At 37.3% G+C, this 15319-nt stretch overlaps 1 protein-coding gene and 1 long non-coding RNA gene across 2 annotated transcripts; one reads left to right on the top strand and one right to left on the bottom strand.

The window, feature by feature from the left end:
• Nucleotides 1–189: 189 nt before the first annotated feature.
• On the bottom strand, nucleotides 190–14386 carry LOC131536886 (caspase-6-like). Its single transcript, XM_058770059.1, has 11 exons — nucleotides 13976–14386; nucleotides 13320–13623; nucleotides 12811–13146; nucleotides 4075–4136; nucleotides 3790–3825; nucleotides 3403–3442; nucleotides 3170–3319; nucleotides 2863–2939; nucleotides 2194–2369; nucleotides 1937–2084; nucleotides 190–1792 (listed from the first exon to the last, which is right to left on the bottom strand). Exons 3-11 carry the CDS (start codon nucleotides 12861–12863, stop codon nucleotides 1557–1559), a joined length of 978 nt encoding a protein of 325 aa, XP_058626042.1. The 5' UTR covers nucleotides 12864–13146; nucleotides 13320–13623; nucleotides 13976–14386; the 3' UTR covers nucleotides 190–1556.
• LOC131536891 (uncharacterized) lies at nucleotides 3790–11250 on the top strand. The gene is made up of 2 exons (XR_009270117.1): nucleotides 3790–10326; nucleotides 10484–11250. It is a non-coding gene; the product is annotated as an uncharacterized LOC131536891 (long non-coding RNA).
• Nucleotides 14387–15319: the final 933 nt, after the last annotated feature.

Here is a 15319-nt window from a genome sequence, read left to right as displayed (position 1 = left end):
CCTACATGCTAGAAAAATACATAACCTGGAAGTTAAGCACACTGCACACTAAAACATCTGCGTTTTTTGTTTTTCTAGCAAACCACTAGTTTTCAAAAAGTGGCAGAATCTTTTTTCCATCCATTGACAAAGTTATTTACACATTTGTTGAATAACAGAGTGTCAGTGACACTAAACAGTGATTTAGTGTACAATTAATCAGTGTATCTCTTTATTTTAATAGAAGTGCATGCTTGCAATACAAAACAACAACATTTTCAGTGTATTAAACATTCACCACAATAACATTATAATTGCTGATTTATTTGCAAAGCATTCTTAATACAAATAATCAACTATTTACTTGAAGCACTCTGAGATTGTCATTTCTATTAAAAAAACAAAAAAAAAAAAACTCAATTTAACAGTTTGGGAAAACCTGCACTATAACCCTAGATTTGCTAAATAGCATATATAGAGCAAGCCTTAAATGCAGAGGAATATTATTTGAATATAGAGGCAAGCCTATTCAATTCTGACAACTGCACATGCAGCAATAGTTAATTATACAGTATGTTGCAGAACAGCCAATTTCCCAATAATCCGTGTTCAAACAGAACAGAAAGCAGTCACATTATTAGGGAAATGAATACCTAAAAAACATCTACGTTATCAAAGAGACTGTGATACATATTATGAGGCTTGCAACAACATTAAAACGGCCATACTATAAATTCCACTCCAAGATAACAGAGCTGAGTAAACAATGTGTAAAGACATTCAGTTCTTATCATTATATATTTACTTTTAGTTTTAACTAAACAAGTACCACATGTGATGAAACTCAACACCAAAAGACAAGTGGTCAAAAGACATGCACGGTGACCAAAATATTTGATGTGTCAGAATCATGTAAAAGTGTAGTGTATGTCTGTGGCCGGATCTCTAAAAGTCACTCTTTTCAACATTTAAGACACCATGTACGATAAAAATTTTAAACAAAAACCATAATTCCCCATATAGTTCCATGTAGTTTCGTATGCAAAGCTGGTAGATAAGTAGGTTTGCGGTCTAAGATGATTTTCAAGTTTTGTTTTAAATCGTTAAACTGGAATTTCTCGTTTTGTTCAAACTAAACTAAATTCTCAACAGCCCTCGAGGTACTACTACATGTCTCACAGATAAAGAGATCATGCTTTAGTGCTTGATCATGAATGTAGTGCAGTACTGATATACATTACTATAAAAAATTCCATAAATTTCAAGGTTTCTTTGCTCCATTTTCATAAGTAGTTTTCCTTGCTCTAAAAAAACAGGACTGTCTTCATCTGCAGGTAATTCAAAGCATTTTTTGTATTGTTAGTGTAAACAGTGAAACCTAATAACTATCATCATTAACGGGTAAAAAAAAGTAACTATTTGCACTTTGTAACCCTGAGTTTGTCAAACCTCCAGGCTAAAACATGCAAACCAGCATGATTTCCATTTTGAAAATTATGTATATTTAGGAGCACAACAGTCAAATAAAACAATATAATCCCTGAATTTTTACCTGCAATAAGGCCCTAACATTAGTATTATTTCTTAGGCCTGAAAAATAGCTTCTTAGTAAGCATGGACGCAAAGCAAGGAACTTGTTTTTTGCCTAAAGCAGAGCGATCCTTGCAGTTATCTACACTGCGAATGGAAACCTTCCTGTTAACAAGTGTCAGGATATCAGTGAACTCCAGTGTAGATCCATAATGCCTCAAGATTTCACACAGATCCTGGATGTACCACGAGCCATTCACAGTCTCACGATGAGAGTAGTATCCTTTACAAGAAGAAGAAAATCTCAGTGACTGCTTAAAGTGACATAACTCTAAAATAAAGGAATTGCATTTAATCCAGTACGGAAAAGTACACCGCTAACAAATCTTGGCAAAACAAAGCAAATAAACAAAAACAAAGCACTGACCTTCAGCTACTGAATAGCACATAAGGAAATCTGCTCCTGCTGGAAGGGTGCAGAGCGCCCCTGCATCCACAACCACTTCATTGACCGTCAGACTGTCCACCGCATCCATTGGTGTCACAGCATCATCATGTTTGTCACCACGACAAGCCTTATGTTCAAAGTAATTCATGCATTTGCAAGAGGTGTGAAATGTGTATTCACATTACATTACTGTAAATACACAGCAAAGGACATTTTGTGGAAGGAGGACAAATTACCTGCAAGATGAAGATCTTGGGTTTCCCTACAAGGCTTTGGCATTTATTCCCCTTGAACAAGTCAGTGATTTCTTGAATTTCGATCTGCCCATCATTGGCATAGATGTGACCATTTTCCCCATGACTTAAAAAGACACAGACAAAGCAGTCTGCATCTACATGGTTAGCAGCAGCAGCTGAAATCAAAGGAACACTCTGAATTAAACAGAACCTAAACTTTATTTGAAGCATGATGTGGCATGCTGTTTTAATTTGCAACTACATGTCTACTAACTCTCAGTAGGGTAGGTTTAGGGTTAGTAGAATAAGTTGACATACTTGCAAAGTTTCTCATAGTCAGTATGTTGCATGTTGTGGACCCATCAAAATAAAGCGCTAGAAGATATTAAGCAGAGTCTACTAATACTCTAATGACTGCTAGTTGACATGTAGTTGCAAAGTTACTTACTGTTAGTAGAATGTGTAAAGTGGACTATCGAAAGAAAGTGTTACCAATAATTATATCACACACACACATACATATAGATGTATATGTGTGATATAATTATAGCCTACTTAATTTAAACAGTGCCACAGATGTTGCTAATAAGCTGCTGTGTTTAATCTGGAAGATTTAAGTTGGACTCCCATTATCTCAAAACATACACTAAAGAGAAAATATTGAGGCACCTTCTCCGATTGTTGATAAAACTTCTTCCCGTTTGTAATCATCATAAGACTTGACTTCAAAACCCAGGTCTTGAAATCTGACAACGGATATGAAATAAAATTGACAAATTAGTTATTGTTCTGTTACTTCAATAAAATACAGGAAGATTACCGTTTCTTCATCAACCAACACACAGTGACACATAGTCACGTTAGTGTGGCAAACACAGATCTCAGTGACAGTGGTCATGTGATACTGTTACTGTCTGGTGTATGTATAACCATTTGAGCACTATAATTATGTATTTTTTATTACTTTGATAAATACCTTCTAACAAGGTTCTGCCTGTCTGCATTTGTGCCAGAGCGGCTGTTCAACGTGAGTTGCCAGTAAAAATGTTCATGGTTAAAGATCAGAGCCATTCCTCGCTTCTTGTGGTCCATCTTATACTCCTCATTGGGATCCAGACTGAATACACTGACAAACGAGATATAAAATGATATAAATAAGCTTGAACTCAAAACTGTACAATTTCTACATGGTTACAATAAGGTTTTTACCTTTGATTAATGCTATCAGTTTCTGTTTTGTTCTCTCTGACTGAAAGAAAAGACAAAATCAACACAAACCACTAAAATTTGATTTGCAAAGCAAGAATATGAAATATGCAAATGTTCAGTGGATGTATTCAAGGCACAAAGATTCAAACCACAGTGAAAGACGTTGACTGTGGTCTAAGTGGCGTATTAGAATGAAATACACTCAAGGTCAAGCATGTATTGTTTGTTGAGCACCTGGTCAAGCTGGATTTCAATAGCATTACAACCAGGTTGTCAAGCATAGCAGAGTAAACTTTGGCAAATTCAATATTTACACTACAGATCCTTCTCTCTTCTTCATTTTGCTACTCAGATCATACACGAGTTATAAACTGGATTCATCTCTACCTGTCTGTCCTGCTAAAGCGCTGTCCTCCACAGACCCTAAGGAGAACAAAGAAACATATTCGGGACTTAAATGTCATATGAATTGAGTTATTGTGCCAGAGGAGTGTGGTTGAAAATCATATTTGATGTGTATGATCGTAAATACTTGTGATTCATGTTTAGACAAATACCACCCACTTCAGGTGCTGGAATAAGGAAATGAACCCTGCGGTGTTTCATGAACAACATTATTGTGTACAAATATTTAGTTACTTTTCTTACAAGATAACTAGATAAACAGCTTACCGGATTTATCGCTCTTGACTTGACTTGCCATCGCTGCTTCAGCGGAGAGAATCTGAGCGACCCTGAGGAAGGTTTAAACAACAAACTAACAACAGCAAACACAGAAGTGACTAGTCACCAAGCGCAACAGTTAACCTATGAGATGGCACTGAAACGTTAACCAATCACAGGCCACTACAACCTTAACCAATCATAAGTCGGTAAAATGTCAGCCAATCAGAGGCGGTCTGTCGCGGTCGAACCTTTGGTCGAACTGGTCTGACTCGGTGAAGTTACAAACTTCCGCGTTGAATTCTTCCTTTCTTTTTTTCTTTCTTTGTGACAAAAACATTTCAGCATAACATCACACGCGGACATATAACAACCTTCAATCACTATTATATTAGATAATATTATATTATATGACATTATAGTATGATAATTATTGAATTCTTTCATTTCTTTTGCTGTAACAAGTTGGGCTGGTGTGGTTACACGTGGTCTGCGGTTGTGAGGCCGGTTGGATGCACTGCCAAATTCTCTGAAACGCCTTCGGAGACGGCTTGTGGTAGAGAAATGAACATTCAATTCACGGGCAACAGCTCTGGTGGACATTCCTGCAGTCAGCATGCCAATTGCACGCGCCCTCAAAACTCGCGACATCTGTGGCATTGTGCTGTGTGATAAAACTGCACATTTTAGAGTGGCCTCTTATTGTGGCCAGCCTAAGGCACACCTGTGTAATAATCATGCTGTCTAATCAGCATCTTGATATGCCACACCTGTGAGGTGGATGGATTATCTCTGCAAAGGAGAAGTGCTCTCACAGATGAAGAGATCATGCTTTACAGCTATTAATGACAGATCATGATCATGAATGTAGTGTGCAGGATTGATAAACATTACTATAAAATAAAATGTTATGAATTTAATTTTTTCATAGGCCTCCTTTAATTAATCTTTTTAGTTTCAGCACAGAGAGTTTTCTGTGCACTAATAACTGGGAATGCCATCTCATCTTAAAAATATATACAGTATGATACATTTTTTTTATACAAACAGTAAAAAGGTACAGTTATTGTAAAATAATACATTTGAACTATTTGTAATTAATATTTGTATTTTTCTGAAAGGCTTCAATGAAAGCCAGGTAACCATGTTCATTATTTTGATTCACAAAACACATTAATTCTTAATTTTGTGCATACTACGCTGAAAACAGTTCTGTTCAATGATGAACCGCAACTCAACGAATTGAGTTACAAATATGATAAATATATCTATAGAAAGCTTTAAATTACTACTTTAAAACGAAATAATTCAAATCGAAAACAAAACTCTCTTTTTCTGGAGGATGCAGCCTTCCGTTTGAGAAACGGCCTATGAGTACACCCGCCATTCAGATATGGGCCGTTTCTCAAACGGAAGGCTGCATCCTCCAGAGGTCGATTTGTAGGCTGCATACATCATGCAACCTGGTTTATTTAAGTTAATCAAGCATTACATTCGCAAGTCATAAGCATATTACAACAATTTACACTTAACTAAGAATAATGGTCAAATTTATAACCATTAATATACTAAAATAAGATCTTCTTTGTGACGTATGCAGCCTACAAATGCGACCTCCGGAGGATGCAGCCTTCCGTTTGAGAAACGGCCATGATGACTCGCACCACCATTTCATAAGCTTCAAGATGGCGGAGAACAAATACGAAAAATTATGATTACATCAGGCAGGGGCGTAAATTTCATCTAACAGTAGGGGGGGACAATAAACATAAAATTTCTCAAGAGCAATTTTTGAAGGGGACACAAATAATACAGCCAAAATTGTACTTGTAAGGATAGACATGTGTACACAGCATGGACCGTGTTTAAATATGAGTTCAGTTCACCACGCAGTCATATTATAATTATTATTTTGTGTCATTATAGTATTTTAGGTTTCGTCTGAAACCCAGTATCTCTTTAGATATTCAGCCGCATTAAGCCCACTGATCTGCCACTTAACATTATATTGAGCAAAACCCAACACATCGGTAGGTCTACAATATTAGCCTAATATCAGTTCACACACAGGCTTATCGCCGTTTTAGTTGCAGTGGGACAAGCTACGGTATTAAATTTGTTAACCTTATAATCGCTCATAGAAAAACTAATTTATTAATGATCCAGCATCATCTGTATTAAAGAGAAAGAATAATTTCACCCGATGTTTAAAGAGAATAAAATAGCCTTGACAGCCTAAGTTACTTACATGACTAACTGTTACTGAGGAACTTGCTCTCTCACACCGGACTCGTGTGTGTATCGGTAAAAGAGGAAAGCAGGCAGTGGACCAAACCACTGTGAGGCAACAGAGGGGGGAATCAAAACACTTCTGAACTTAAAACGGTTTTTTGTGTTTATTTTGTTTTACTACTCACACAATTAATTTAAGTATATGTCCATTGTATTATTTTTAATACACAGAGTCGCTTGTAATGATATATTTAGGGGGGACAACCCTCAGCGAGGGGGGGGTCCTGTCCCCCCCGTCCCCCCCGGGATTTACGCCTATGACATCAGGGCACCAACTACTCAGTGCATGAACATCTTGTTTTAACCACAGACACAAATGTTATACTACAATTCATGCACAATCATGTCAACCAGATACTGAGAGACACAGTGCATCATCGTGTCATGTGTGCTGGGATGCAGTATTTTGCACTTTGTAGAAATAGTACGGTGGCTGAGAGATCTCAATGCGTTGCAACTTCAGAAAACACATGCAAATAGAAAAAGCACCAGCAAATCAAGAACATATCTTCATCAATTTGACAGCAGGTGCTGCAAATGTTCACAACACAAACAAATAAAGAAACGCACTGCAAATGCTCACAACACAACCAAATAAAGAATTGTATTTGCGTTTCTTGTGTTGTGAGCATTTGCAGTGCATGTGTTGTCAAATTGATGAAGTCGTTTTCTTAATATGCTATGCAGGTGTTTTTTTTATTTTTTATTTTTTCCTAGTTGCAGCGCGTTGAGCTCTCTCGGCCACCGTATAATAGAGTGTGTTGACTGAAATAAGTTTGTATGAATAAAGGTTTTGTTTTTGGAGAATCATAATATCTCTTATCTGTTGTATTTGAGCAGGACAGGGATGCACTTTGGTGACACATGAAACAAATGCCCAACATTGTGTGTCTTTTGTGTCTTTACATCATTTCCATCATGTGCTTGCAGATCACAGGAAGAATTTACTGATTCAAATGTGTAGTGCAGAGTTACAAGAAAGCATTTCCTAAATTTCACATCAGAATTTTTTATACTGTCATAAAATTGTACTGTCATTGTAAAGTATATATTTACTTTCCTTTGCCAATTTTACCTGTATTTACTTTCTTTTCATATTTGGCGACTTTTTGTGAAAAATTGAGACTTTTGTGGGTGGTTCTAGAGATTTTCTGAGGGAGGGGTTTGGCAACACGGTGCGCTGACTGCGCTCAGCGCTCGGGAGAACGACGATTATTGGTAAGTGAGAATATTAATTAATTTTACATAAACCCTTGTCATTTGTAGTAAGCAGCCCGTTTCTTTCAAGAAGCTAAAAGAAGAAAGGTCGTTTATCGCGTTGTCCAGGCCCACGCAATTCTCCGCCGGGAGGTTTGTCATTTTTAACATTAATCCCTAAAGTATCTTGATAAAACTGTTGTGAATTGATCAATAATGCTGGCGAGAGTTCATGTTATAGCCTAACGTAATATTTTTTGCCCTTTAGATTGGACCTATATATACAGGAAAAGATGAAAAAATTTCCAGGGAAGTTCTCCGTCGCCACGACGGATTTCCGTTAATTGCAGGGAGTCTACGACGGATTTCCGTTAATTGCAGGGAGTCTACGACGGATTTCCGTTAATTGCAGGGAGTCTACGACGGATTTCCGTCAATTTGAAAAAATGAGGGGGAAAGAAAAATGTAGCGCATTGTTGTTGTTTACACCAAAAATCATCCCCGCCAAGTCTGCAGCTTCTCACTGACTACGTTTACATGGACATCAGTAATCAAATTATTTACCTTATTCTGAATAAAACAATATTATGACTGAGGTGTTTACATGAGTTGCTTTTAGAATAATCCTTTCATGTTCCCGTTTTACATGTTACAGATCGATTAATGGCACGCGTCATTACGTCCCCATGCGACGCTATCCGACGTCCTCCAGAATTTCACGTATAAACATCTTCGTGATGATGCCATATACAGTTTTGGGTGTTTCATTTTTAATTTTAGGAAAGCTTCAAGTGCAGTTAATTATTTGTACAGACGACGGCGGTGTTGAAGCTCTTTTATTTGCCGTCAAACGGTTGAACACTGCCGTGTGTGTATCCTGTCGCAAAATGCGCCGAAAAGTCCTGCAGGAAGGTAATAATGTGATTAAGGTGTCCTAAAATAGGAATACTCCACATGTCCTCATTCCATTATTGTTTACTTTGATTATGACTTTAGCTGGATTAAGGTAATCAAAAATCTGTTTACATGGTAGACTCTTAATCGGTATTTAATTGTATTAAAATCGGAGTATTGATGTCCATGTAAACGTAGTCAGTGATTCATGATTACCCATTCATAAAGACAGTCACTTGCTTCACCCTTGAATGAAGCAGCCGTTCGAACGAATCAATTGAATAAATGATTCAGTGCTAAAATCAGTGACATACCGCCACCTGCTGGCGGTTTCAGTTTCATTTTTAGCGTAAAATTTCAGTTATTTAAATAATTTAATATTTCTGTATTCAAAAATTTATATTTAAAACATTAATGCCCACATGAATCTATGAATTTAATTGCACTCACCTTTGAGCCTCATATGATTGGTTACTTATTTGTCTTAATCTACTTATTATATTGTTTTAAATAGAAATTTAAAAAAAGCTTATAACCATACGTTTTTGAATTTGACAAAGATGAAAATGATGCCATTGCAAAGGTGAAAAGAAAATACCCCTGTAAGTCACTTTAAGGAGTCAAATGTCTCGTATTAGGAATGCTAATTTTTGATCAGAATTTGATTATTGATCAGAAGGTGCTCCTAATTTTTTTTAAATTAGGAGGACCAGCGCCCCTAAAAAGAAAAGTAAGCACAAAGCCATGTGTAACATATTAGATCCATGCATGAGGTCTTAAAGAGACAGCAGCCTAAATAAACCTGCTGCTGTCTTTCATTATACAGTGAAGACTATCCAGTGTTATTTTACAGTTGAATAGATTATAGTTAGACCTAACTGAAAAAAATTAAGTACTGATCATTTTAATTTGTATCTTGTTGTTTTTGTTTGTGCTATTGATTGTAATTAATTTATTTGTTCTTACTTTATTATTTACTAATTGTCTTTTTTAGTTAATAGAATAATTCAATTCTGAGTGCAGGTGATTCTTGGGTGGGTAGGGGGCGTGGTCCATGGGAAATAGTGCTGCCACCACAGTCACTTCGTATTAAGAAGGCTAATTTTTGATCAGAATTATTTAAAATTCTTTTTTAAAGGGGATTTGTGGGGGTGAAAGAATGGATGAAACGCATTTGTCCGTGTTTCACTCCATCTCAAATCGCGCTCACGGAAAGCGCTCGAGAAACAGTATATCTTCCGCGGCTCGATACGCTTTCAACTCGCTATTTTTTTAGTCTTTAGTAACATTCACGTTACATGCTTTGACTGATTCTTACATAGATAGGGTGACAGCGCACCGCATTAAAAGAAATGATCATTCATGTTTTCATAACCGCTGGCCAAACTCAAAAACAAAATTAAAACATCTATGAGAGTAAGGTGTTTCGGGGGCCCTATGCAGCTTGTGTATTCTGCGTATAGGGACGATCGGCTCTGGACAGGTATGGCTGTGGAATGGGGTTTGGCCAAGGAAAAATTTTCAGTCAAAAGATTTTTTTTTTGCTTTAACCCCTGAGTTTCAGTCAAATCGCCGTCAGTCTGCCATTATAAACATGAATTCAAACCAAGAAGAATAAAGAGAGAAGCGGCTGTTGGAGATGTTTCCATTTTTTCTGTGGATAACTGAGTATTTGGTGTTTGCAGTTATAGTATAGTGAAATATAAATATTTGTTTTGCTGAAGTAATTGTATATTATTCAAAACACACTGTATTTGTTGTAGATGCTCATCTATCCCAGAGAGCACTGTTAAAGTTTTAGCTCCACCTTATCAGAGAGCTGAAAAGTGGGAGTCAGAGGAAACATGACCAACCTGCTGCAAAACAATAACACAAAAGGTACATTTATTTTTCCTAACAGTACCAACTGAAACTCATCAATCAGCTAATCTTAAGTTACTGATATCTTTTTTTTTTTTTCTATTTTCCACCTTTTATCATGCAAGTTCTTACGATTGACTGATAAATAAATAAATATTTTGCACTGTCACTGCAGGTCTGGACTCTGGAGTGCAACATTACTTGTTTGGTCATCTACATTCAGATGAAAACACCACACTTCTCTCTAATTCAACTAAGTTTTAATGTAATTATGAGAGATTCTTTTCTTTTTCCTGTTGTACTGTACTCTCCATAGGTCTAATAAATGTTTATCTGACTTGTATCCCCATTTTAGGATGTCAAGCCTACTCAACGCAAAGAGAGTTAGCATCAAAATGGACGTGTCACTGACCAATAACACAGAGATGCCAGAAGTATCTGTTTGCAGTCTACTTTTTGTTCAGTATGGAGCATCCAAAATCCATCACTCAGTTAATTTCAATCATTACTATTTAGCCCTTCCCAGTACTGAAATTGTCCTGGGTCCTTTGTTTTTATTGTTTAAATGCTTATCTGAATGTAAAATTAATATTTAATGTTTATAAGTAAATAAAAAAAACAATACTACGGTTAGTCTTTTAGCTCCCTTTTCAGAAACATGTGGTTCACCATTTTTCATGGGTTACAGAACTGGGGAAAGTTGCAGCATACAAAAAAAAAAAAGTCTGACTACTTGGTTTATAGGTTTATAGGAGAATGTGGAGTAAATACTTGACATTTATTTAAGGTAAAGGGTAATGACCTGGTGGTGAGATGCAAAATAAGATTGTCATTAATATACTATTTGATGACAAACTTTTCACATTCTAATTTTACTTTATTTTAAAATTATTTGCGCAAGTTAACTTTTTTTTTTTTTTTTTTTTTTGGTGGTGGTTTCTAGCAATCAACATATATTTGTGACTGACATGTTGGATGGGCGAGTAAGGTGGAGGGGGTTGAAAAAAACAATATTTCTAAAATGGAGAGTGCCATTTTAGGTTGACATGTAAAAATATATATTTTTAAAAAAGTATAAATAAATAAAGAAACATGGATTTATGGTAATCCCTGTAACTGTTGCACTATGAATTGCTGTGTTATATATTGCTTGTCATTGTAAATGCTAATAAAAGTGTCTTAAATGATCACACAACTCCTTGATGTCTTATGCTTATAGTTATTTCAGTTTTTCTAGTGATAAAGTAGTTATATGAGCTGTTTAAGTCTTAAAATGTAATTTTTGATTGAACCCTTGAAAAGGGTTCTATATAGAACCTTTTAGGGGTTCCAAATACGTAGCGCCTGATAGAACCTTTTCTTCTAAGAGTGTAGAGCAAACATGAAAAACATTTAAGCCAAACTTAAGTCATACAAAATATTTAAGCATCAAACAAAGGCACTTACATTGTAAATTACACACATGCAGGAAAAACACAAAAGAGTAAAACAGTCCTCTGCACTGTGTAAACACATGCAACAAAAGGGCAAGCTGTGGACACAGGTGCAGCTAATAAAGTCTGAGAGATAGTTCTAATTGGCTTGAGATTGGGTGGGTGGAGCTTGGGGCTAACAGGGAACTGAACAGGCTAAGAGGGGTGTGGCACTGCATTGAGGGTGTAGAGACACAAAAACTTTGGAAATTTATTAATCTTTATGTAATTTCTGTTGCTCATTTCCCCCCAAAAATAATGTGTGAAGATGCTTAAAGGGGTCATTGGATGCCCATTTTCCACAAGATGATATGATTCTTTAGGGTCTTAATGAAATGTCAAAATCAGCTCTGTTTTCAGCAAGCTGTTTTTTAGTCCCATGTTGCTTTAATTGCTAATGACTCTGCTGACCCAGCCCCTCTCTTCCGTGGAGTGATGAGCAGACTTCAGCCGCAAAACTGCTAACTAGTAGAGGTCTGCATGGGCTTTAAACTGAAGCCCGAACCCGGCCCGTACCTGAGATCGTCTGACCCGACCCGACCCGAGCGGCACAGTTAAATTAAGAGCCTGAACCCGAAATCTTTTTGAGAGAGAGAGGGAGGAAAGTTGCGTGTGTGAACCTGCGTCTGCGTGTCTCTCTCTACAAGCAATGAGGCTTAGTTACTTCAAAAACAGCGATTTTACCCCCTCATTGCAGAGAAATAACGTTGCGAGTCAGTAGCCTATTGAAGCTTTACTAATAAAAGTTTCTGTGCTGTGTGTTCGCTGCGCGATCTCTATCTGTGTGCAATAATGTGCGTGTGCGTCTATGAAAGCAATGTAGCCAACTGTATATAGTTTTAGTTTAGTTACAAACCCGAGCCCGACCCGAGCCTGAAGCTATTCATTAAACATTAACCCGAACCCCACCCGAAACCCGAAAGTATTTCGGGACCCGTCGGGCTTGGGTCGGGTAGCAGACCTCTACTAACTAGCACATTATTAGGAAAGGCGATTTGCAAAGATTCATAAAAAAAACCGTTATACTCACTTCTTCTGTAGATGTAGCTGGATCACGAATGATTCGCGCGAACATAGACGCATTTAGGCAGATCGGGATCAGCGCATTCCCTTCAAAACGAAAGTAAAGTTAATCCTCTGCGTTTTCAGCGGCTCAGATGTCGGGAGTAATTGATGACTGCTATATTCATTATTACATCCAACAACAAAACGCCTCAATCTCTTAATCGGAGATATCTTTTCTTCCCCTGCACCGGAGGCGGGCAGCTCTCAGCTCACTCAGGGCGGGTAAGACGGTCTTGTCAATCAACTATCGTGGGAGCGGCCTGAGCAGAACTAGTCATTCTGACAGGAATCTCAGAACAGCCTGATTTGAGAAAGAGGATTTTGAAATAGGGATTTAAAAAAAAAAAATACAATGGGTGGATTTTTATCATTATTGGATGGATGGATGTGTACACACACTTCCAACACACATTTATGTTCAAACAACTTGTAAAGTGAATTTTCATCCAATGACCCCTTTAAGATTTGGCTTACCTGAACAAACAACACCAGCATCTTCACTATGTTTACAGTTATGATTTCCTAATCCACTGTGTGAACATTGTGTGAGGGCTCCTTCACTTCCTGAACATTTAACATCATCCAGCCAGATTGATCCACTGCCTGGACCAGGCGGCTCCGTAAGGTGCACTGATGGCTGATCCACACCGTAACTGTCTGCAGACCACAGCAGCATCATTCAGGTCCCAGTTATCATCACACACGGTTCCCCACTGGCCTTTATGATGGATCTCCACTCTCCCACAGCATGAATCAGACCCACTGACCAACCTAATGTCTGGTAGTTGGCATTAAAAATGTAAGCAATAAGGATTAAAAATGTGCATTTGGGTCATGTGGTAAGTATCTGTGTTACACATTATCGGTAGTTCACATTAGTTTTTTTTTATTATCATCTGGAGCCAAACACCTTGGTTTGTGTTTTTTAATTGCTGTGATATTATTTTCACCACAAGCAAGGAATACATTTTCAAAACTCTTAGCACTAATTTCTAAACATAATCAAAACAATATGTTTGAAATTTAGTAATAACTGTTTTAATTCAAGTAATTAAATGTAAAAATTAGAAATGTAATGCTAAGAAAATATTACATACAAATACAACAAAACAACAGAAAAAAAGATATACCTTGTGAGCAGATGACACCTGCATCTTCAGAATGATCACAGTTATGTGTTCCAATAGAATGATGTGAGCACTGTGTGAGTGATGATTCATGTCCTGAACATCCCACATCATCCAACCAGATCTGACCACTACCTTGGCCAAAATGAGCACTGGTTTGTGCACTAATAGCTGATCCGCATCCCAGCTGTCTGCACACCACAGCAGCATCATTCATGTCCCAGCCATCATCACACACTGTTCCCCATTGGCCATTATAAAGGATCTCAACTCTTCCAGAGCACTCATTTTTACCATTCACCAGTCTGAAACTATAATCTCCTAAACACATTATGATATAACAAGGATTGTAACATTTAAGACTAGGCAAAACAGTCAATTATTTCATGTACTAGAATAAGTGACTGAGTGACTAAACAGTCTGTTACTTACCAGCTGCAGCAAACAGAGCACTGGCTGTTGAGATGAAAAAAAGTGACATTTAAAGGAGACCTATTAAACCCATTTTTACAATATTTAACGAGTTCGTTTGCCCATATAATCATTGGGAAATAGAGTAAACTTATTTGGCTTGCTGTCCACTGATGGGTGGCTCGATGAAGCAGTTTCAACTCGAGCTCTGATAAACCCCCAGGGACATGGTATAAGGTGATTACAAAGGGCAAGGTACCTAAGAAGAAGGTGGAGATTGGGGAGGTGGAGGGATGCTAGAGCAGCTGAGACTGGAGAGAGGCAAGCAGCTACTTATATACTCCGGCTGTTGATTGAAAGATTAGATGGGCTCGCTCCTCCCTAACTTACGTTTAGGAACTTCATGTAATATAAATCTCATTGTCCCCAGAATGTATCTGTGAAGTTTTAGCTCAAAATAACCCACAGATCATTTATTATATCATTTTTAAAATGCCTATTTTGGGTGGACACAGAAACAGGCTGTTTTCGAGCATGTCTCTTTTAAATGCAAATGTGCTGCTGCCTCATGCCCCCTTTATCCACCTTATTTCTCAGTGTGGAAGTAAGCCATTTTCTGTCAATGTGCGAGACTTCCAGTTCATTAACAGCTGTAGGGAAATAGCGAGAAGAATAACAAAGTGCAGTAAACAGTAAAATGGTTTGCACTACAAACTAGTGTGTTCATAATTAGGATGATACATTAAAATAATATGGTAAAAACCAGTTTGAAATATCAAGCCGCAAAATGAGATGTTTTGTACAGCTAAAAACAGCTGGAAGCGGGTGACACCAGAAGCCAGACACATTAAATTTACAAATGGCCACGCCCACTCTTAAGGGAAAAATAAGGTGGATAACAGGGCTGTGCATTTACAACTTGTTCCTTAGATACTC

The sequence above is a fragment of the Onychostoma macrolepis genome, chromosome 03 (genome assembly GCF_012432095.1).
Source record: "Onychostoma macrolepis isolate SWU-2019 chromosome 03, ASM1243209v1, whole genome shotgun sequence".
NCBI classification, from domain to species: Eukaryota; Metazoa; Chordata; class Actinopteri; order Cypriniformes; family Cyprinidae; genus Onychostoma; species Onychostoma macrolepis.
The sequence above is the reverse complement of the archived record's forward strand: the minus strand, read 5'-3'. Positions and strand labels throughout refer to the sequence as shown.

Excerpts from the sequence above, each read along its gene's own strand:
- LOC131536886 (XM_058770059.1), bottom strand. The coding sequence starts at position 12,863 with ATGCGTCTATGTTCGCGCGAATCATTCGTGATCCAGCTACATCTACAG. Across the intron at positions 2,940-3,169 it reads AGGCAGAACCTTGTTAGAAG|ATTTCAAGACCTGGGTTTTG; the intron begins GTATTTATCAAA and ends ATCCGTTGTCAG. Across the intron at positions 2,085-2,193 it reads CCAAGATCTTCATCTTGCAG|GCTTGTCGTGGTGACAAACA; the intron begins GTAATTTGTCCT and ends TTTGAACATAAG.